This window comes from Phasianus colchicus, chromosome 3 (assembly GCF_987193195.1).
Source record: "Phasianus colchicus chromosome 3, bPhaCol1.hap1.1, whole genome shotgun sequence".
In the NCBI taxonomy this organism is placed as follows: domain Eukaryota; kingdom Metazoa; phylum Chordata; class Aves; order Galliformes; family Phasianidae; genus Phasianus; species Phasianus colchicus.
The window spans coordinates 81664449-81688522 of NC_143438.1; the positions used below are offsets into that span (position 1 = coordinate 81664449).

The 24074-nt window shown below is 41.0% G+C and overlaps 2 protein-coding genes across 8 annotated transcripts in view; one reads left to right on the forward strand and one right to left on the reverse strand.

The window, feature by feature from the left end:
• TNFRSF11B (TNF receptor superfamily member 11b) overlaps window positions 1–24074 on the reverse strand; it is a 102330-nt gene that overhangs the window by 58885 nt on the left and 19371 nt on the right. For 5 of the 7 annotated variants that reach the window (XM_090137931.1, XM_090137932.1, XM_090137928.1 and 2 more), the window contains one exon: window positions 15185–15372. The gene's annotated coding sequence lies outside the window, so the exon portion shown is untranslated. Of the gene's footprint in view, window positions 1–15184; window positions 15373–18063; window positions 18080–23621; window positions 23714–24074 lie in introns of those variants that run through there. The other 2 variants (XM_090137933.1, XM_090137935.1) reach the window with 2 other exon arrangements.
• Window positions 4936–23628, forward strand: COLEC10 (collectin subfamily member 10). The gene is made up of 6 exons (XM_031591156.2): window positions 4936–5299; window positions 16264–16335; window positions 18198–18269; window positions 20274–20327; window positions 21392–21487; window positions 22941–23628. The coding sequence occupies exons 1-6, from the start codon at window positions 5152–5154 to the stop codon at window positions 23330–23332; spliced, it is 834 nt and encodes a 277-aa protein (XP_031447016.1). The 5' UTR covers window positions 4936–5151; the 3' UTR covers window positions 23333–23628.

Below are 24074 nucleotides of genomic sequence, written 5' to 3' on the forward strand. Positions count from 1 at the left end.
CCCTAAAGGGTTCACCACTTCATAAAAGGGTTGAACGTGAGCTGGTGAGCAAGGTTCAGTTTTGCACGAGCACAAGACTTCACACAGGGCTTCAGCAGTGTGTGCTTCAAAATCAGTCACTCTTCTGTTCTCTTAAAATGTTGAAGAGAACAACATCAACCTTTTTTATTTTGTCATAATGGAGAATATTCCTATTTTCTTGCAGCAACTCATGCCCAATTTACTGCTAAGCTAGAAGCTTAGAAAGCAAATGCAAAAGACAGCATGCCAGTTCTATTTCAGTTCATATAAATGTGTTTAGGTCTGTTTCTAAATATAAATACTTCCATTAGTCATGCAATTCCCTGTTTAATTGCTTGCATTAATTTTTTTAGAGAGCAGCCTCAAAGCAGCACAGGAAGGCCACAGCTGGGTAGGACAGAAACGTGATTCCATCCTAAACATCACGTTTGGCTCTCCTTTCTTCAGCCCAAAATACCAATCCTAGAGTGAGCACTGAGGATATTTGAAATTCAGAGACTAAGCACTACAACACAAGGCATTATGTGATTTCTAGAAGGAGTATAGGAGAGTTTTAAAAGACAGAAATGCCTGAGATAAGAGTGTAAAAATCCAAGGCCGGGTAAATGACCACAATCTCTCATGTGTAAACAAACAGTTAAATTTGTGTCAGGGAGCAGCGTGCTCAGTTTTCTGAAGAAGACATGTTTCCCAGAAGGAATTACATAAATATTTATGAAAATGAAGCAGGAAATATTTTCCCAGGGTAGGGCACTGTTCAGCACTACATCAGGTCAGCAGAAGCCGGGGTTTATTTTGTCAGTCTTCCCCTGGAACTGAATCATTACCCTCCTGTTTGCAAAAATCTGTTCTGACACAGGAAAAGGCTGCACTTAGATAAACACAATTACAAACCACACTGAGTATTTCACTTTCTATCGCATCTCTAAATACATATCTGAATGCCTTACTTTTTTGGACAGCTTCTCTGAATGATTGTATGGAAAATAACAATAGGTATCTGTCTCAGGCTTCTCAGGAAGTCTGATGCCCTATGAGTAAAGTCAAAGGCATCTTCAGTAAAATTAAAGCCAGCAGACTAACTGTCAGAGAAGTATTCTCATGTGCTTGAAACACGAGCCAGTAAATTTTTGCAAAGAGCAAAAAAAATTGGAAGCATGAAGATATAAAGCAGTACTACCTGAGTAAGCAGAAGTTGCATGCAGTTGAGGGACGTTTAAAAAACAAGGTACAATGTCTGTTTAGCACCTCACAAGGAGCCCAGAAGGCCTCTCAATCCAAGATCCTTCTGAGATTTTGGTACTGAGCAGCCGTCTCGCTCCCTGGGCACCAGCTGTCTCCAAATCTCTCCTGGCTTGTAGCAGACAGGCTCTTCCAGCTGGAATCTGGTCAGCTTTGCTGTTTAAAAGGTAAAAAGATGAAAGCAGAAGGAGACAGGAGGAGTAAAGGAGAGGCAAGAGCACCCCAAAAAGACACTGTTAGACCCAAGTTTCTCCAGAAGAGGCATCCCTGAGGCACACCTGGGGACACTCCAGACCATCCGTCAAGATACCAAACTCAACAGAGTCAAACTCACTTGCAGGAAACCAGTGGCACATCTATTTCTACATTGCTGGTGCTAACAAAGCACCTCAAACATTCAAGAAAAATTGACCCAACTCATTACTGTCCTTTCAGCTCTGTTTACTGAACACAGAAGCAAGGAGATTTTGGAGAATTATTGTCCTTGTTTGGTTCTTTTTGGTAGCCATTTGACAGCACATTAAGGTCCAGTCATTGCTCATATCTTATTCAGAGGAGTAACAGTGGTGAAGCCTGTATTTACGGGATCAAGGAGAATGCGCATGGTGTCAAAACTAAAACTGATATTTTATAAAATAGCCTTAGGTTTACTTTTCTCCCTACATTTGGCAAACTACGTGGTACCACTTTGCCCTCTTTCATTCTCTCTAAGCTTTGCCATCATGACTGATGCATCTACAATGACTTCCTGATACAGTCCAAATCATCATGATCAGTTTGTCATACAAGGAGAACAAAAAGCCAGGTAGGAACCCAAAGCAGAGAAATGTTATCCTTTTTTTTCTTTTACTTCAGACACCGCAGGAATTATTCACTATAGTGAGGAACAGAAAAGTTCTCCTTAGTACTATGCTGGGGGTAGAAAGGATGCCAGCAGAATTCCAGCACTTCTGGTTGGATCAACCCATGGTAATAGGCAGCATGTATTAACTTGGAGTTCAGTGACATAGGGTCTGGGACTGTATGAATTATTAAAATTTGCTGTAGATCTGGCCGCTTTTTGATGAACACCATTTCAGGATGTTGTCTGTACTCTTTCTATCTATTGTAATTTAACAACTAACATCTGAATATCCAAGTGGAGGCAAAACAACCTACCACGGAAGTACTTGAGATCCAAGGAGGAATAAAGGTTACCCGTCTGCTGCACAACTCAAAGCAACAGAATCATTCAGGATTTTCCTTTCTGCCTTCTGAAGGTTCTTGTAAAACATTTACGCCTTAGGAAATGTTTGTTTTATGTCTTTTATGTCTGGACAACACTGCCTAGTTTGTTTTTCTCTCTTGCCTACAGACACTTCCCAAAGCCTGATTCAATAAGAATTAACATGCACAATAGGCAGTGTGCCTCATTAAATCTCCATCAGTGCTGAGGCTGCTTGAGGATTTTTCGATGAAACTGGTTTGATAAATATCGATTTGCCAAAATCCAAGCTTTTGTGCTAGCATTATGTTGTGATGGATTTCCTGTTAAGGCTGATTTCCTAGCCTCAGGATAGGATTTCTGGTCCAACATACAGGAAGACATAACTGATTATCAAACAGCCCAGTAATAAGGCTATATATCCTTTAGGCTGTAAAAAACTAGTTTGAATTATGGAGAGAAAAAAATTGGATCTCCTACATTTTAAGTAGCCCTTGTGTATATATATATAAAACTTTATTACTAGCTATGTATTTAGGGTTTTTGTGACTTTCATGGAAAAAATTGTAGGGACTTGATTTCATTTCTAATGTGGAATGAGAACATTTGAAAATGATTGTTAATGGCGTAGTATCAAAAAAAAGTTATTTATCTGTTTTGTCCCAATCAGAAACTTAACTGGTTAAATGACTGGTTTTCTCCCTTACTTAAATACAGCCCCCTTTATCACTGATATATAACAAAAAATTCTCTGAAGTCTCACAGTTTTGTGGAACAGATAGCATCATTCACGTCATTTTGGCAACATTTCCCAAAATGCCTCCTCCAAAGCTAAGTACTCTAGCTTCCCACTCCTACACTCTCTATTCTTGCTCTTACATTGACCTTCTGGTCACAAAATGGAAAGTGAAGAGAAGAAGAAGATAAATAAAGCAGATTTACAGTGTACAAGTCAGAGGCACAGTGCCCAGCGCAAATCACAGAGGAACAAGTTTATTCTTGGTACAGCTCTATCCATCTCTAATCCCAGCAGTCACCTCTCTAGCTGTGGTCTATCTGTTATCAAGGCCACATTTGAAGGTGTTAGTTAGATTACATTCTTTAGGGATGAGACCACTATTTATTTATGAAAAGCACTGTACATAGTTTAACAAAAGAGAGTAGAGTTTTGAAAAGTGAAACAGTCTCTGACCAGGATAGAAAAGAAAGAGGGAGAGGAGCCTCCTGACCCTTCCTTGGGTTTTGGCCAACATTTCATCCACATAAGAGCTTGAAATCAAAGCCCTTCTGCAATACCTTTAAAAAAAGTTAGCCACTTTCACAGCAGTATTGCTACTTTTTCTGTCTACTGAAAGAATAATGTGTGAAACTAAGGAACTAATATTGTCTAAAATAACGACGAAGGCATCTCAAAAGCTATTATTACAGGAAATATTTTTTTATCTCAGATGGAAAGCAAATACACACGCTAATAGTACTCAGGCAGTAGTAAAGAGTTGCCCTGCTTCATTGAGTAAGAAATCAGAAGTTAATGAAATTCCTGGACAGATTATAAGCAGTCATCTCCTCTTTTATGCTTCCTTGTTACTGTGTTCTTACTAAGAGAAAGCTGGAGGCTGCTCTAGGAGGAGATTGCACATGGATGGATAGCTGTGACAGTTCCTTCCAAAACGATACGTACTGGTGTTGCATGCTACCCATTCCTCTATGCTTGAGGCTCCTATACCTACTTTCAAAGTCCCAGCATCCTGCTGAAAAATTCACAGCTAACTCACGCAGATTTGAAACAGTGACATCTTCCATGGCAAGCCAGGAAAAAAAGCAAAGACAGTATGGCCTTGAGGCATGTGCTATACCACTATCCTGATATCTGGTCTCTCCTAGTTTGAGAGTAGAGGAGAAAAATGGTATGGGAGGACATTCTGCAGTCATTCAATCTCATCCTACTCTGGATTTAACGCTGTAGTTTGTCCTTCAGTACTGTGTCTAATAACAGAATTTGGACTTGGAGAAAACATTGTGGAAAAATTGGTAAACATAAAACCATCATTTGTGGGTTTCTGGCTCAAAAATCCGTTGTTAACATCAAACTTTCATCCCTCATATGGAGGCTTCTGGTAGATGGCATCCAAAAGCAAACTGCACCAGAGACATCCACCCACAGCAGACTAGGAGCTAGTCTGTCATCCCTAAAGATCTCCTTGGCAGAAAGCTCTCATGGAAGTCTCTTCACTCATTATAAGGAATCTGAATTATTTTTACAGTAAAAAACTAGCTACAAGTGTCCTATTACTAATTAGTATCCACTTGGATAAAATACCACAGTCTTTTGTCTCTTGAGTGAAAAGCTGGGCATGAAGAATCAGTGCCAAAAAGAAAAAAGAATAATGAAAGAGATTATCCCCATATATTGAAGAAATTTTCCAAGGCAAAAACAGCTAAACTTCTCACAGATAAGAGATAAATTGGAATAAACAGCTGTCAGTGTAAAATAAATATCCTGGATAATGTGCAGGACAGAAATAACTACAGCATCGTCAAACTCCTTTCTTCACTTTATTTAGCTGTTCTTGCATGTAGCTCTCAATCTTTGCACTGCTTTAGTTAGCAGAGCATTTATTTTTGATTCAGCTGCGTTTGTTAAGACTGTAACAACGAAAGGCATTTCCTGAGAAGCTGCAAGGATGAGCAGAAAGAAAGAACAACAGCTAAGGAAATATGGGACCCTAGTAGTGCTTTTCATCTTCCAAGTTCAGATTTTTGGTTTTGATGTTGACAATCGACCTACAACAGATGTCTGCTCGACACACACTATTTTACCTGGACCAAAAGGTGAGGAAAATCAGGTTACTAATGCTGAGACCAATAGTGATAGAGGCTGTTTTTTTGAAAAGAGAAATGTGGAGGGCTTGCAGCATGGGATGTGGATGAAGGATCTTGGTTACTACTGTCTGTAAAAACATCTAGAAAAGTGAAACTGTAACGGGGGAAAATGGCAGAGCAAGGAGATTTGAATTTGTTTTTTTCTTCAGTTACATATTCTCACATATTTTCATATAAATTAAATGTGTCTTTTTTCAATTTTCTCCAGCCACATAAATCTTCTCTTATTTCTCGTATTCCTCACACAACCAGTACTGTTAGTAGCCATAAACTGAGGAACTTTGTCTGAAAGTAAGCACCTATTCTGAACTGTTAATAGCTCACTCTGCATATAGTTGGAGAGAGAAATGCATTGTTTAAAATGACTGTAATGACATTATTTCCAAGTGCTTACCTGTAAGCAGAGTTCTGCTGCATTCATTCAGACCTGATCCAGCAGCTCCTGTTGAATTAAACAGGACCTTCGCTACAGACCTCAAGAAAAACTCTATCAGCTCTGACGTGTGCATTTCTTTTATCTTCAAAATTCTTTGCAAATATATAAAAGCAAATTTTCTGCATTAACTTGCATTTTGTGTAACGTGTCTAATGTCAGTGCAGTTGCCTGAAGGCACCACAGCTGAAAATTAGGACTATGACATACAAATCTATCTTGCAGCGACAGATCTAAAATCTATATTCAACACTACAGCTATTGCAGTTTGAACTATTGCCTTCTTTTTAGCAATTCATTGTATTTTTCTATAGGCACCAGAGGAAGAGAAAAAAATGCAACTGATTTAAATTTTAAGCAGAAAAAAAGATTATCAAGTCAAAAGTATTGCTCCAGACTAATTTGTTTTTATGATGGATTATTCAAATGCATGTTGCTTAAAGGACTATTTTTAATCAGCAAGTTAATTTCTTTATGATTACAATCCAAGCTTTAGCTTTTGCTGCCACAGCATAAATGCAGAGAGATGTAATGATCCCGAAGGGAGCAAGTAGAAGTTTGTTTAATTAATATATGAGTAATGTGAGGCTGAAGAACAAAGTTTGACAGAATTGTGTTTAACAAGTCACACGGCTAATGAGTTGGTCTTTGGACAACGTGAGAATAGTGGGATTCCAGTTGGTTTCTCTGGTCTAGCTGTGACAGGGAGCATTTAAAGGTTAGATATGATTCTCTGCAAGTGTGATACCGAGAAAATCAGGATTTAGTCATTATCAGTTCTACTGCTTCCTGGCTGATAACAAGATACAAGAGGAGTCAGAAATCTATTGGCAGGGTCTTCACTACCACTCTAAAATTACATTACCATAGCCAAGATCCATGACAGTTAAAAGTGTTGAGTAAATCAACTCTAAATTATTGGCTCAAATCCACTGCAGATCATCATAATATCTTGCAGTTAATGTGATATGATCCTAAAGCCTCATTTCAGTTCCTACCAAATCTGAGCTCACCCAAGGCAGCTATAAGCATCTCTCAATGGCAGACATTGACTGCCAGTCATCTGGGCAACTACAGATTGAGGAGCAGGCTAGGCGTGTGACTACCCTGTTATTCTTCAGGCATTCCCTATAGTTGATGATGAAACACGTTGACCTAATATGACAGAAGAAAGTCTGTTCTGATCCAGTTTTCCTCTAACTGTCTTGTGCCTAAAAACTCGGAACACAGGATCCAAGCCTAGGACCACACAAGAGCCAGAGGCAACACTTTGCTGCTCAGACGATAGTTAAACCCTGACAGTGGACAAACCCCTGATTTCCATTGCTGTAAGGTTTATTTTCTGTGCTCTACTTGTTATGCTCCTTTTTTAAGCATTTGCCTCTAATTTGCTCAGGGTCTCCAGCTATGGTGGAACACAGTGGTGTTCTCACAAGATGGAGGTGCTGAGCTTCCATAGTAATTGGTCAGCTTCTCCTACCACCACAAGCCAGGCTGCTGTTGTGGCAACTTCCTTCTACATGGGCATTAGTATCTAATGGAACTAAGCACCTAGAACCGTAAAGAACTAAAGGGTTTTGCATAGCTTTGCAAGGCTGTGGTGGCACAAACTGTTCAGTAGGCTAGATTAGGCTATGAGTGCGATTGGCCTTGGTACTACATAGCAGCAGTGCTGCTTTACCTATCACACAGCAAGGGAGGTGAGAAGGCTGAGAGAGAAGTGAGAATCTTTGTAGAGATTCTGAACTTATCATCCTTTGTTTCTTGTACTGTTGAAGGTTTCATTACTCACTTCATCATGTAGGCATTCGCAGCTGCTAAAAGAGCAAGCACTTGACATTTCTGCATTCTCACCCTAAAGATCACCAGTTCGGTGTCCTGAAAATCAGCTGCTTCTTGTACAAGCTGCTTGTAACTTGTCCAGGTTAATTTGTGTAAGACAAATTCTTCCCCTTCAGAAATATACCCTTTTTTATGCTTCGACTTGGGGTGTCACGCGGGAAGTATGGTATGACTGATGAGATGAAAAGAAAGGGTAATTCCAGATTGATTATCAGGAAAGTCTTCACACCGGTTGTGCTGCACTCTCCTGCTCCTGAAGAGTGTCAGCAGAACCAGAAAACACACAGCTAGAAAATACTCTGAAAGGATACAATCTCCCAGGAACAGGAGGAAGACAGTAGATGTCCTTTAAGTCTTTTGCACTTTCAGTTATTACGATGAAAGTCTGAATAAAACAGGTTAGAATCAGAAATGAATAGGAGTTTCAGCCTGACCTCTGCTGGTGAAGTGTGATACAAACCCAGCACTCTGCAGTCCCCTCCATCTGCTGCTTTGCCATCACTGTTGAAAGCACGGGAAAATGAAAACTGTTTTGACAGAATTATGGAAAGAAAATTTATATATTTTCAATCCAGAAAAAAAAAAAAAGAGGAGAAAAAGAAACAAGAAAAAAGCAAAAGCTGTTACTTCTCTTCCAGTCTCCTTTTCTATGCAATGCTCAAAGGTCTCAAAAAGAGAGCAGGTATTTAAATGAACGTAGCCCCAGTGCAATGGCTGTCTTGTCCTGCCTTCACGAGAAAGCTCTTGAGGTATGTCACAAACTGGCTGATACAGGAGCTACAAACAGAAATCTGAGAAGCAATTTCTTAGACCCTTATTAAAATACTAAAAAAGAGAAGCAAATTTGTTCTTTCGATCGAAATACATTTTCAGTATTTGTAACTGATTTTGGTGTTTGACCTGAGATGTTTGTGAATGACTTGGATTTAGCTGGAATGGTTTGGTGTAAGATGTCTGAAAATATAAGGTAGGCAATGCTTATTCACAGTAGATTAAGTAGGACAATAGTGACCAAATTCTGCACTCATTAACTTCTTGGATCCAAACAAAACCAGATATAGCATAAATAAAGCAATGAATTTTTCAGGGAAGCCAACTCCTTGGAGTAGCAAGTTTAGTCATGGCCCTGTAACCTTCCAAGCCTCAAAATAGGCTGGTGGCTGCTGCTTTGAGAGGAATGTGGGGAAGCAGCAGTTAATGCTATGAGAGGAAAAGCACCAGTTGTTGGTCCATGCTTTGGCCACAATAAATCAGTCATCAACCATATTAGTGAAGAAAAATGCCAGGCCAAAACTTCAACTCCTAAATTCTCATCAAAAGTAGGAACAGGGGTAGAAGAAGAATAGGGATGGCTTTACAGAAGTGTGGAACGAGACTGCAGTTGATTTCATGTGGACTTGTGGGAGCTCAGTGTTCCTGAAGTCTGACTCTAGATCTTGCTATCTGTCCCAGGTCCTAGCTCATTTCCTTTGAAATCCAGACACAAGACTTCAAAGGCCTTGAGTAAGATCCAAGTTGAAAAACTGGAATGAGATGAATACAAAGAATACAGTTTCCCATAGCAATTCAGATGTAAAGTGTTTCCTTACTATTATTTTTGACAAATGGTGCTTATAAACTCTATGACATTGGCTAGCACCTCAAAATAGCATTTACTGTGGTCTCCTGTATAGCTGTCCATCTCTTAGCTTTAATTGTTCTTATGCAATTCCACTCCTGGAAAACCTAAAACTCTCTCAGAAACCAGATATGCTGCTATCCACATTTCCTTCCAAAAATAAGAAACGCCTTACCACATCCTATAGGCCGCTCAAGCCTATAACTAACTTTCCCTCTTAGCACCTCATTTTTGATCTGAAAAGCAGCTCATAATCAACACATAAGTCTATTTTTTACACTTTTTTACCTTCATGTATTTTAGCATATGCTAAGCTTCTGAAGTTTTTCAGCCTGAGCTACAAAGCGTGCAGGAGGGCACTTAAATGCAAATTCAAAATATACTGGGTTTGTATTTCTTACCAGTGTAGGTTTGATTCCTCATTCAGATCACTGTCTATGGGTCTTTGAGATCACATCTTAACAGTGGGGGATATGGCTTGGAACCTTCAATTGGGACAAATCAAGTGAAAGGAGTATCAGAAATAATACAAATTATTACTGTGTTATTAGGGACACAATATATATCCTGTCCATGCACATAAGTCCCACAGTTTCAAATAATACAAGTCAGCAGAGCTCCACTGACCCTACTAAGAGTTTGATTCTGACTCATGAAATGCAATAGAATGAGGGGCTATTTCAAGTGAAGTCAACGGATGTTTAGAAGCAGAAAACAGAAAAGTGAGCAGAGAATCCAATTTATTCTCGAGATTCTTTCCACTTCACCAGGAAAAGTGACTGAGCCTCCATTCTCTAACGTGGAGATGAATGAAAAAATATAAGAACCTGTGAGCAAAATACTTATATTTCTCCTGGTGCAAACCAGTGGAGCACTACATGTTTCCTGCAGGGCACGGGGAAGAGAGGCTGCAACTGAAGTTACACATTATAGCTGGATGAGGCAGTCAGGTTTTTTTCCAAAAAGGGAGAGCCATCACTCTGACCATAGGGTTCTACCTTCCCCTTGTACTGGCTCAACTGTTTATTCATCAGACTTCTCACTGAGCTAATTGAGCTCACTAAAAATGGGTATGATATGCCTTATTAGTGTTTCCCTTCTCATTTTCATAATTCATTAAATGCAGGGTGAGATGAGTGCTCAAAATAAGACAGAGTGGGAGGGAAGTATGCAGGTCGTTGCTGAGGGCTGGTGGGAAGAGGAACGAGGCAGGGACATTGCACTGAATCAGCTCCAGCCAGATGACTTCATTTAGTTTCAAGACAGCACAAGAAATCCTGTCCTCACTTGTCATATATAGCTTGGAAACAGGAATCCCCACAGCTACGGGAAATTTGCTAAGGATCTAAAGGACACTGAAAGTGAAATTAGAGGAAATCTTGAGGCTTTCCATTGACGTAGCTATGACACACTTATGCAATGGAAAGACAAACTGTCTTATTTGTTTATTTCTTAGAGTCTGTGACTCCCTCTGGTGACCAAACCTCTCAAATGGATTGTACACATGCAGGTGCTGCAGAGGCTTAGTGACTGCCAAGCTTTTCCAAGGAATCAGTTACTCCTGGAAAAGCTTCAAAGCTTCAGAATTACACAGGTCATTATTCCTTTATTTTAACATTCAGGGCAGTGGCATCACCTCACCTCCCCACAGTGTCTGCAGAAATGGAGAGGGTCCCCGTGCCTGTAGGAGGACTCCAGGCATGAACCATGGAGAACAGCAGAGCTTGTAACATGATCACAGGGTACAGCCACAAGACATACTGCATATAAAGCCTCTGTAGTAGGACTCGCTGCCCAGAAATGCTAAATGCATCCAAGGCAAGTAGTGCAAAGCAGCCATGTCCAAAAAAAAACAAGGTTAGCCACCCTCTCTCCCTGCAGCATATCAGCCATGACCCAGGACTTCTCTACTTTTTTCAGGTTTGGGCTTTAGCCTACCAAAAGAGGATTTTCTGTCATTTTACAGGGTAGTTATGCCCTGGAGCATGGAAGTAGGTACCAGGGGCTGTGATGTGTGCTAAATGAGTTCAGATAGTGGCAAAGAATAGGGCACTAAACCTGAGACAGACCCATACAGTCTGCTTGGTCTTTCTGCTTCACAGGATGCCTTTTAATTGATTCACTGTAAAAGAGAGGCTTACAGAACACTAGGATCTATGGAGTATTTTTGGTCAGGAGTGAGGAACTGCAGCTAACTCAGGCCATGACTTGTCAACACACATGGAAAACTCTCAGTTAAACGCAGCTGGAGGGTTTTGTGTGCTCCCGGAGACAAGCCTGAATCCAGCTCAGGACTTCCAGCTTTAGACCCCACACAGCCTATAGAATTGCTGTCGTGCTGTCATGGGGCTGCATCCACAGACAGGTATATATATAGTGATAATTCATCCTGATTCTCTAAGAAGTAGGGTCAGCCCTTGATCACAAGATTTGGGAAGCCACTAAACGTAAGTGAACTGTTTAACCTGAATACTTCCTCCATTTGCAAGTACAAACCAGACAACAAAAGACTTATTTGAGGATAGAGCACAGCCATGCCAAAAAGGAAAAGGACCTGGGGATATTGGTGCATGGCAAGCTGGACATGAGCCAGTAATGTGCTCTTGCAGCCCAGAAAGCCAACTGTATCCGGGGCTGCATCAAAAGAAACAGGGCCAGCAGGGCAAGGGAGGTGATCTTGTCCCTCTACTCTGTGCTGGTGATTCCTCACCTGGAGTACTGCATTAGAGATGTGAAGAACTCAGTACAGGAGACACATAGACCTGTTGGAACGCATCCAGAAGAGGGCGACAAAAATGATCCAAGGGATGGAACACCTCTCCTATGAGGATAGGTTGAGAAAGCTGGGGATGTTCAGCTTGGAGAAGGCTCCAGGGAGACCTGAGAGCAGCCTTTTAGGATCTAAAGGGGAGCTACAGGAAAGAAAGGGACAAACTCTTTAGCAGTGTCTGTGGTCATATAGCAAAGGTTTCAAGCTTAAAGAGGTTAGATTTAGGTTAGATATAAGGAAAATGTCTTTTACAGTGAGGGTGGTGAAGCACTGGAACAGGTTGTCCAGAGAGGTGGTGGAAGCCTCATCCCTTGAGACTTTCAAGGTCAGGCTGGATGGAGCACTGATCTAGCTGTGCATGTCCCTGTTCATTGCAGGAGAGTTGGACTAGATGACCTTTAAATGTTCCTTCCAACTCTAAGGATTCTATGATTCTATGATTCAGTGATTCTATGATATTTAAAATCTATGACATAGAAGTTAACCAGCTTGCAGGAATATGAACAAAGTAGAGTGATGGACTTGCTTCACCTACTTGCTACAAGTGCTCCCTCCATGCTTTAGATGCTAATGTAATGCATTATCTGAAATCCTTGCAGCAAAAGTTTTAAGGTTACAATTTGCTAATAGGGTTAAAACGTAACCTGATACTTCTCCAAATGTACAGCAGCACAAAGGAGGATTTAAATTCCAGGCATGGATCAAAACATATGAGGTCAGGATCAGAACTTTTTTTCCCTGTAAGACAAATCACAGAGCACAAAGCACAGCAGTACAACGATTCAAACACTCTGACCAGAGCACAGCCAGGAGTCAGATTCGGAATTCTGTCAAATTAAAAATAAAAAAAAAAACCAACTAAAAAGTGTCTACTACAGTGAAATGCTGTCCACATGAAGTCCAAGAAGGAAGGGAAAGATGCTTATTAGAAATTAGAGAGAAAGCCAACTCAATCCTGTTCAAAACAAGGTCAACCAATCTTTCACTCTCCTACCTCCTTGCAAATCATAGCAGAACCACAAGGGGGGAGCATAACCCAAGAATTCACATTTCTTGCCAAAATTTGACATCACACAATACCTACAATTGGGCACAATGGATTGATAATTGTAACACCATACTATCAAGCATTTGGCTTAATTCATTATTAAATTAACAATGAAGTGGTACCACTAATTAATACTGTTGGCTTCTACACTTGCCTATCCATACTCAGATGTGATTTTGGGGGAAAAGCAGAATTCTCTTTCTCTTACAGACAGGCAAATTTGTCTTATTTCCATTTCCAGAGTATGGGAACTAAGGCGGAGCATGGTACACCACTTCATGCCAAGATGAAACAGGTGATAGATTCTCCTGCCCTGTTCTTTAGGTTTTCTCATGGCTTGAGCAAAAACTAGGACCTTGTAATTTCTCCAAATGTCCAGAGCAAACTTTCCCACACCTTTTACCCCTTTAACCTGCCAGCTCTCAGTCTAATGATTGACAAGCAAGAACCGAGCTTCATCTTTGGCAGCCCCACGTGTGCAAAACTTGCTCCAAAGTTTCTCAGAAAAAAGCCACTGCAGCTTTTATTGGCTTTGTATGGTAGCTGAGATTGAAAGAAAACACATTTGGAAAGTAATCACAGCTTCTGTGCTGGTATATTGACTTTCTTTCCAGGGCTCTAAGATTAACTGTCTAAGCAATATTTCTTAATAAATAAATAAATAAATAAATAAATAAAAGCATCTTTCTTGCACAGAGGCCCTCTTTCTGCAGAAAACAACAGTCTCAACAGAGTCCTTAACCCAACAGAGCAGTCTGTGAGACACACAGAAGGTAATTTGCTGGGCTGACTGGTGGTGAGGACTGCCAAGGTGACAGGCAGAATTTGGAAGGTTTGCAAGCATCTGGTTTGCTCTTCCACATGACACAGGCCAAAGAAACTCTCTTGGCTGTTTCTACATCAGAGCCAGAATTGCAGCATATTGCATGTACATAAGCGAATCCATTGCATAGGTAAGGACTGGAAGCCTCTTAGGTGTGCCTCCCCTGCTAGAGAGCATGGCCCACTTTCTAAATAACCTCATGTTACCTTTCTAGTCAGAACTCATCCAGCTTTTCCAGTCTTTGAATCACACCCTGATTCCTTTCTATTATCACACATTTCCTCCCCTGCATGGGTTTGTAGACTATGATCACATCAGCTCTTAACCTTTTCCTGGAACCATGTTTTACAAGGTCTTTGTCAGCCTCTGGGAATCTTTTCTGAATTTTTCTCCTACTGAGAAGTGACTCTTACAGTTTTCTCAAGGGCTTCATAGCTGGCTTTGGAAAGGACAATTGCTCAGTTTCTCAGTTGTAAATGATGCTTACACTGAGGTCAACAGCAAAATTAAACTGCAAATTCTCTGGCTCTGCTGTTTGATGACCTCTAGGCAAGAATTCAGTACAAGCAGGCATCTTTCCATCAGCTTGAGGCTCAGACCTACAGCTTCATCACAGCTTCAAGAAGCTTGGCTTTTGGAAATATATATGGATTTCTCAAGTATCTTAGAAGAATCAGTAAGAATAAAGAGACATTTAAAAATCCTCCTGTTGGCTGTTCATAACCTTTTCCCTTCCAGTTTTGTCCTGTGGCAGCTGGTGTTGAAAACAAAGCAGCTGAGTGTACCAGCACACAACATTCCAAGTGTCTTCCTTGTCCCTTCCGCTAAGGAGCATTTCCTCCCCCAGCTCAACCTTGCATATTTGGACCACTGTCCACCACCTCCTAGGACACCCTGACTAATGGGGTGAGCCTGATCTCCTCCAAAGGGTCTCAACACTAAAGCCTTCTGTGGCATACAGGGAAAAAAACTCAGTCCAGTCCCCATATCCAACACACAGAGGACCTAGTACTATGTTTTATATGCTGCAGTTAACACCCATTGCCTCTCATCTCTCATCACCCCATGGAACAGCCCATGATATGCTGCCTGTTGGCCACCAGAGTAGCACAAGGTAAATGAAAAATGAATGGGTCATGTTTTTCACAAAACGAGAGAGTGTACCCAATGAAGCGGTCAATCTGAAAGCAATATGGGAAGCTACTTTCTCCCCCAGCATATAACTAAATCTTTGACCTTTTTGTCACAGGATGCTATGAAGACAAAAAATATAAATGGGGATAAAAGGCACAAAACTAACCTTTGCAGGGTAGAATAACCAGTTGCTCTTCACATGTTGACTGGATGCAGTTCTTCAGCCAGGTAAACCCTAATGACACTGCTCATGGGGAACAGTCACCCTCAACACACTCAGTTCCATGAAAGCCTTCTGCTAGGACTGCAGACGTTGTCCTCAGTGAGGCAGGTCATTGGTCTTGTCATGTAATACTGCAAAGAGGAAAGATGTTCTTGGGATCAAAACTAAGAATACAAAGATACAAAAATCATCCCCATTTGTACTTCTGATTTTCTTCATGTTTTCCTGCATCAACCCAAGAAAAAACTATATGCAGTGTTAAAGTAGATGATATTTCTTTCTCATTCCTAATTGCAGTCTTGCTCTTTTAGACTGTAAGCTGCTCAATAATTTCTACAGATATACACAGTAATCTGTGTAACAGGACCTTGATCTCATTTGGGGAAATCTCTGCACTACTGTAACAGTGAATTTTCCTCCTATAAATACCCTGTGACTAATTCAAAATAAAATATTGGAGTAAACTGCAAAAAACTTGCTATATTAACATATGCCACCTGTCAAAAAATGAAGGCAAGACTTCTGTTGTACTAAATGCTATGTCCATGTAAAGAACTATTGCAATACATTTATGTAAATTCTTCCTGTTTTTATAGCATCTAAATACCTTGAACTCAAGAGTCATGACAAAAATTAATAAACTCCAATTGCTTCTGTTGGCATTTCTCCCAGATTTCCCACTAGGTAAACACCTGTTTATTTATCTGCTTTACAGCTACTAGGCCTTGAGGGATAAGAGTCGGAGTTGGTGTTATAGAATTCCTACACTGGAACAATTTCTCCAAAAGGGAAAATTTTTAGCTTTTCCTAATAGTCAGATTTGTCAGCTCTTCTTTGGAAATGTATCCCATGGCTACTGCACCTTCAATGTGAAATAAAAAGAAACCAGTTTTGAATAAAGATGACTGTAAACTTGACTTTCTGAGGATGTATTGCTGCATTTACTACACTGGGTGAAATGTATTGTGATGTTCTACTTTATGTTTTTGGTCTTGTTTTATTTTTTTTTTTTTTTGTGAAAGGGGATGATGGTGAAAAAGGAGATAGAGGAGAAGTGGGCAAACAAGGAAAAGTTGGACCAAAAGGACCTAAAGGTATTTATGATGGTTTGTTGGCTATTATTGGTATATGAATATCAATATAGAATCACAGAATGGCCCAGGTTGGAAGGGACCTCCAGGATCATGAATCTCCAACCCCCCACCACATGCAGGGCCATCAACCTCCCCATTTAATACTAGACCAGGCTGCCCAGGGCCCCATCCTGGGCCTTGATCTGGCCTTGAACACTTCCAGGGACGGGGCATCCAAAGCCTCTCTGGGCAGCCTGTTCCAGCACCTCACCACTCTCATAGTTAAAGACATACATACAATGCATTTAAGATCAGTGCTGTTTAATGCTTTTCATTCCTTTTGCTCCAGTGGATTTCACAATGCCTGTCAAACATTAATCAGTGAACCTAACCATGTTCTGAGAGCTTGGTGCAATACCTGCCAATACATAATGAGAGTCTGGCAATAAATGTAAATAGTCACATAATAAACCAGCACATTGACTGCTGCTCTCTCAAGTAGTGACCATGACTGAGATCTAGAAGACTGACACCCTCATACGTATAATCAGAAAGAATAAGGTTACATAATGAAGTGTAGAAGAGAATTTTGAATCATGATGCTCAGCAAAACTCAGTCTCAGCTGTCCTCTTTTACAGAAAAGCAAACTGAGGCCCACAGAGAAACACAGTTCCTCTGACCAAGCAGGAGCATCAGAGCTGAGAGCAAAGAGCATAAGATGTCTCAAGACTCAGCTCTATTAAACAAATCTCATACCTTCTCAGTTGCCTGAGCACAGCACTACACGCCACCAGACAAGACAGCATCAGCCTTGTTTGCATGTATTAACTCCAAAGCTTAAGGTGCCAGTAAGTGGATAATGCATATCCACATTTCTTTCTTCACTGTCAGTGGTCCAATATTCTAAGAGTAAGGTTTTTACTTGTATAGAATCTTTAAAATTGTCCTGTTATAACTATTGTAATTAAAATCTTTTTCGTTTTTAAATGCATTCAGAGGACTTCACATCTTACTTTAATTAGATCAGGTAAAAAAATAAACAAATAAACCAATCCTTAACAAGCATCTTAGTGATGTTATCTTGAGTGTAAACAGTGAGAATTTCTAAGCTGCTCTCTTACAATCAACCAGCTACTTCAGAACTTACACTGCTAACCAGTCAGAAAGGCAACCAATATTTTGGTGCTCCAAGGACTGGGAAGCAAGCACAGTGCAAGCAGCAGCTCCTTACGTGCACTTTTGCGTCCAGAAGGATTCCCAGCAAAAACCTGAGAACTTCACCTCCAGAGCAAAGCAAAGGCTTTTGTCTACTGTAGAGAAATAGTAATAAAATAAAATAATAATAATTTAAAAAATGAAACAGAAAAAAGACACACTTCCCAGCAACTTGCTGATGGTATAGTTTAGTTGTGAAGTAAAATCAATACCTGAATACTCACTAGCAGTTTTAGTTTATAATTTCTATATGAAAATATGAAGTTTCTGGCAGATGAACAGGCAGTTTTACTAAGCTGCCTTGCAGAGTTCTACTGGTCCCCCAGCAGCTGTGATCTGAGCTGCATGCAGCCACAACAGACCTGGTTTAAGTGCTTTTCTGGCACTGGAGTCACTTTGATGTTCCCTGCCAGAGTGGGGCTGCCAGCAGCCATGTGGCTGACAGAAGAGCCTCAGCAGCCCAGGTTGGTACAAGCAAGTCTAAATAAAAGCTAAAGCTGTAAAGCTTGCAATGTGTTCATGTGTATACTCACACAAGCATGTTTGTTTTGTCTGTCTTACACTGGGACTTGCCATGCTCAGAAAAAACAGCAGCAGTAGAGGGGTTGCATTTCAGAGAAGGAACAACAGAAGTCATCCATACTCTTCCTCATATTTCTTCTCTCAGGAAACAAAGGAACTGTGGGTGATGTCGGTGACCAGGGAATGCTTGGGAAAATCGGTCCGATTGGTGGAAAAGGTAAGCCCTGGCTTGGGAATTTTCTTGTGTTTCTTCTTCAAAGTAAATATGTATTTTGTGTGAGTTCCAGGTATTGAGTATCATCAAATACTGGCTGCAGCTGGTGCTCTCCAAAGAAAATGATACAGAAAGATCAGTGATTAGAGCTAACTGAAATATTTATGTTTCCCACATGCAATATATCGCTTACTTGGCTAAAAGTAGTTTGCTCAATAGGTTAAGAAATCAGTCCTTGGAGATGATAGAAGATAAAGGGGGAAATCTGGGCCTGGTGAAAAAAAATAGCACAAATCCTCTGTTACCTCAAAAAGAGAAAGCCAGTTTCATGCCCCTGTATCCAGTGTTGAAGGGCCGGAGCCAATACTCTGCTGCTGCTCCAGTTGCCACACCTGCACTGTGCAAGAAGTGTGCAGGATAGCAAGGTAAGGAGAGGATTTTAAGAGTTTTAAGAGAGAACTTACATAACAAAGAATAACTACTCCACACAAATGAAGGTAAGACTCCAACCCTACTTGGGTAATCATTCCATGAAATTATTGCTCTAGCATCCTGAAGAGATTAGGCATTCCTTTTAGAGCTGAAGAAAAAGAAATATTACTTCTGCCATAGTGAGATCTGCCTTAGCAACTCACCAGGGATCCACTATCCTAAGGGGAACTCTGTGGTCTCTAACCAAGCAATTGATCCAGCCAAGCAGGTGAGTGGGTGGAACAACTTATTGTGGGAGCTTCTCACAACAGTGCCTTTTAATAAACCCACGATGGCCTCCAGCCAACCCCACTATCAGAGAAGAACAAAAGAATTTGGCCTGGGGGATTCATTTTCAAAACACCTAGACAACTGAAGACACAGATACCTATACCTCCTAAGGTGTTTTCAATCACCAAAGGAAACTAGAATATAAGAATCCCACAAATTGTTTATCTGAAAGTAAACCGATGCTCTAAGCCTCTAAGCTGTCTGTCAACCTGACTGTACAATTTATTGGCCCTTTGTACGTGGGTCTATTTTTCTCATTTCCTTTTTCATGTGCAGAAGCAAAGGCCACTAAGTCACTCTTTAGACTTACCATTAAACATTCAATTTCTTAAGGAAGCAACCCTGAAATTTCAGCATATAAGTGGGCAGGGTGCCAAGCAAAGTTAACTCAAATGCCAGTCAGCTACTGATTTCTTTCATTAAAAAATACGACCATATAAAAGAATAATCACATCAAAACATAGCTATCAATGAGGGAGAGCATGTATTAACACTAGTTGGCCTCTGAAGGTTTTAATTTATAAAAGAAGTGCTGACATTAATTTCAGACAAAGTCCATCTGCTCCTGAGCTACACAGCTGAGACTTTTGACAGCTGTCAAATTATAGCTGAGGTCATTAAAAAACAGGCTGGCCACCTGTATTTAGATATTAGCATGGCATTTGGAGAAGCAGTTATTCCATTTTTTTTTTATGATGCACAGAACTAGAGGAAAGCAAGAGAAAAATAAATAATCTTTCCATAAACTATATCTGAAATGAAACACTGCTCCCTAGTGACCTCATTTTGTGCAGGTGCTAACTGCTGCCCACAAACAGCAGCTGAACCAGTCGCACACGTGAATTCTGGGCCCCAGTGCCCACCGGCCTCATCTGTTGCCTTGTCCTGACGTGAAGCTGCCAAACCCAGGAAGGTCCTGCACGGCAGCGAGTGGCCAGGTTTCACCTGCCACTGATTCCTGAGTGCTTGCAGCCTCTCGGAATCATGGTGCAGTTTATATTTAAAGCAGTACCAGGAACCAGCAGCACACAACATGCCTGTGTTATCGGCGAGTTAGTTATTAAAGTGTTCTCACTTGTTTTCATTAATCATGGCTTGTTTGATTTGGCTCATTGGCCAGTAGAGTGCATTAGGCCTTCCTATTAGAAGCACACCACTAATATATTATTAAACAGGTTTTTCAGATATGCTCCCCTGACATATGCATCATCTGAGATCTGAGAATATATTTTCCTCTTTATCCAGGTGACAAAGGTGCCAAAGGCATATCAGGGGTGTCTGGAAAAAAAGGAAAAGCAGGTATGCTGGGCATCTTTCTCTGAAGAAGGCTTGAGTTTGCTTATGTTGGGTCTTCAGTTTCAGGGTTGGTTTGTCCAGATGTTGAGGCCCATAGACGTCGGAATGGGTGAAACAAACAGGAGGAGTGTGAAAAGTTTTGTTTAGCAAAGTAAGGCTAGGGACATGAGTGATGGCGATGCTACACAGCATAGGGAGAAACTATATAAATGAATGGGCAATGGTTGATAACATAAAACTGAATGTATCAATAGGTAAGGAGAAGTTTAATACTGAAAACTGGAAAGTTTCTGAATACCAAAGAAATGGACTACTTTAATAGTCTTCTCTTAGAAGCACCGAGAAAAAAATGTATGTAATTTTAGAAAGATCATAATTTGTTGTCAAATGAATGCAACACACTGGCTTACAGGAGGAGAATTCAGATTTGATCACCCAGAAGGTTCCTCTCAGTCCAAATAACCATGGGTGTTTTCCCACCTCCAGTGTCCAACTGTGTTCATTTTTAAGGCATTCCATATGGTTCATCAGATTGGCTTTAGCAAGAAACCATCACCAACTTGTTTTCTTCCTGAGAATTAGAAAGGAAGAAACAAAACCTATGTCAAGTCAAATTTCAGTTTAACAGCCAAAAACACAACCTAGACTTCAGTGCTTGACAGCTACTGATTATCTGAGTTGGCATCAACTATTTCTGCTGTACCACAGCTGCATGCAGCTAACGTGGTCCATCCAACAAGGTTTCTCCAGTCCCACCTCAATGCCCACTTCGAATAATCTTTCACTGAGAAAACAGTGGTGAAGTTGTTTCTATCAAAAGTCTAGGGAATCACTGCTGTCAGTGGATGCAAAGGTGCAAAAGGATACATTTATCATTCAGATGTAACACTGTGAGATCAACACAGTAAACCACACATCCGCAGTCAGATGGATGTGATAATAAGAAGGGCACTGAATGTGTAAATGCTACTCTGATATGGGTGGAAGGAAGATGGCAAACTTTCATCTGCAAAAAATATATACATATTTCTGAACAGATAAATTCTCTGTCCTCTGTATTGCAACAGGCACGGTCTGTGACTGTGGAAGGTACCGCAGAGTTGTTGGACAACTGAATATCAATGTTGCTCGGCTTAACACATCCATCAAGTTTGTAAAGAATGGTAAGGATCATCATGTATTTGATGTGATTTATTTGGCTCTTACAACATTTATCACAGCTATTCTCCCACTACTGCTGTTCTACAGCAGCACACAGGCCAAGACAGAGGGTCCCACTGTGCGATGCACTCCAAAAGCATACAGAAAAGAGAGTTTGGCACCTGTAAGAATATAAGCAGCTGGTGAAAGCAACTACAGTACAGCAATGATCAATAGCACAGCAGAAATAATCATGACTGAACAAGGCACAGCTTGCTAACTGCCTCTGCCCTTTCAGCCTGCTCACCCTCAGACTCAGTGGCCATTCACACAACAAAAGGGAAAAGGTTGTGCCAGTCTGATCCATAGAGCCAGAAAAAGCACTAGGAACCTCTTCATCTTGCTGCTGCTGCACAGAAGAGCTGCACTCATTCACGGGGCTCCTCCCATGCCTCCCTTCACTGAAAGCATCTTTCTGTGTAATAAGGGAGATACCAACACCCCAAAAACATGGGTTATAACAAGTCACATCTATAGGCAGTGCTGACAGCAGGACAATGCAAAATGCCCCTCCTGAAAGGAAAGAAGAGTATTTCCTGTTGTAGCAGAGATTTTGGAAAGGCTCCACAACCACTTCTTGGACTCAGTCTAATCTGGAAATTAAATGTGCCAGAGGCCGTTCTCTGGCTCTATGGGCAACTGGCACACTCTCATTGTATTGCTAAATCCTACAGAACTGAGTGGTCCTCTGCTAACTGCTCGACTGTTTCTGGAGTAGCTCCAGAATTCGGGGATTGTTATTTGCCTGCAGCCAAAGCTGTGACCAGGACTACTCCAGCAATCCAAGAGCAGGGACAAACTGGCACCAGCTACCCAGGAATGTTTCTTGGCACTGCTTAATTCACTAGAGTATCTGCTGCCTGAGAGATCTGCCTTTTAAAGTTGCTGAGCAGCCACACTTTCCTTCCTGTTCAGTGTCCCTTAGTGGTTACATCAGCTGTGAACATCAGGCACTATTTAAAACGACTTATTTTAGCAGTCTCTTTGACTTTCATGTATATTGAAAAGGCCCCAGTTATTCAATTCCCCCGTGTTCCTATCTCACAGCACTCTCACAATCTGGAACACAATATGGCAATAGTATACAAAGCAACTGGGGTGATCCAGAGTTACTCACTGCTACTTGTCCATTCAGCATGCCTTGATTTGGTAACTTCAAGGATGTCCAGTACAAAACAGTCACAGGGGACACATGCCACTCAGGACTGAATGTGTGTACGGTTCTTGTCATTCCTACTGGTATCATCAGTCTCTGATCATGTCTTTATTGTTCACCTTAAATCCAGTGGTGGGAACAATTTACCTATCTTCCTTTCATTAATGCTAATGTAAAAACCATCTTCTAGTCATAGTGAGACAGAAGAACCTTCAATAGCTGTTAAAATGCCATTAAAGATTTATTTTTCCCCTTTAAAGTTATAGCAGGCATCAGGGAGACGGATGAAAAATTCTACTATATTGTCAAAGAAGAGAAGAATTACAGAGAAGCCATGATGCACTGCAGAGACAGAGGAGGAACACTGGCCATGCCTAAAGATGAGGCAACCAACGCCCTTCTTGCTAACTACATCTCCTCAAGTGGCCTTTTCCGAGCATTCATTGGGATAAATGACATGGAAAAAGAAGGGCAGTTTGTATATGCAGACAGCAGCCCGCTGCAAAACTACAGTAACTGGAAGGATGGGGAGCCTCACGACTCCACAGGCCATGAGGACTGCGTGGAAATGCTCAGCACAGGAGAGTGGAATGACTCTGAGTGTCAAGTCACCATCTACTTCATCTGTGAGTTCCTCAAGAAGAGAAAATAAACGTGCAACAAAAGATGTCTGGCACCTTCTGTACACACAGTAACCCGTCCTCATTCATCCACTGTAGGGAATGCAAATAAACAAGGATAGGGCTCAATCCAGCACGGACTGGGTTAACCAAGAGTAACTAATGCGATATGGCAGTGACCATAAAGCCAGCTCAGGTCTGCAGGGGACATCCAGCCAACTGTGAATTTTTATTTCATTTTTATGTATAATTGAAGGTGGCTGGGAAAATTTAAAGCACATGGAGGCAAACATAATTTCACTAATGCAGTGGAGGACTCACCTCTGCTTCTCACTCAATCACCTGCTTGGTTGGCTGAGGTGTGAGGAATAAAGCAATGGCACTTCTGCAGGTCTGCACAGCTTGCCTGCAACCTGAGAACAGAAGGAACACTTCTAACCTCTGATGCCTCCAAAAAGGTGTGCAAGAATCTAGAAAAGTCCAACATAAAGAAAACAATACAAAGGAAGCAAAGCCACTGCTGTAGGCTGTAAACAAACAGTGCAGAATTTGCTGTCAGAGCCTGGCTCCTCAGTTATCCATGTCAGCATGTTCATAATGGATCAGATTTTCATATTGTTGCTAATACCAAAGGAACGCATTCCTGCATACAGTGGAAGAGCTCACATTCACATGGCTTCTACGACACCACTGCCAGGACTGCTCTGAAGTCCAGGATGCTCCTGAGACACAGCATCCATTTTACCTTCAGAAGTGAGCCTGTTTATTGTTAGT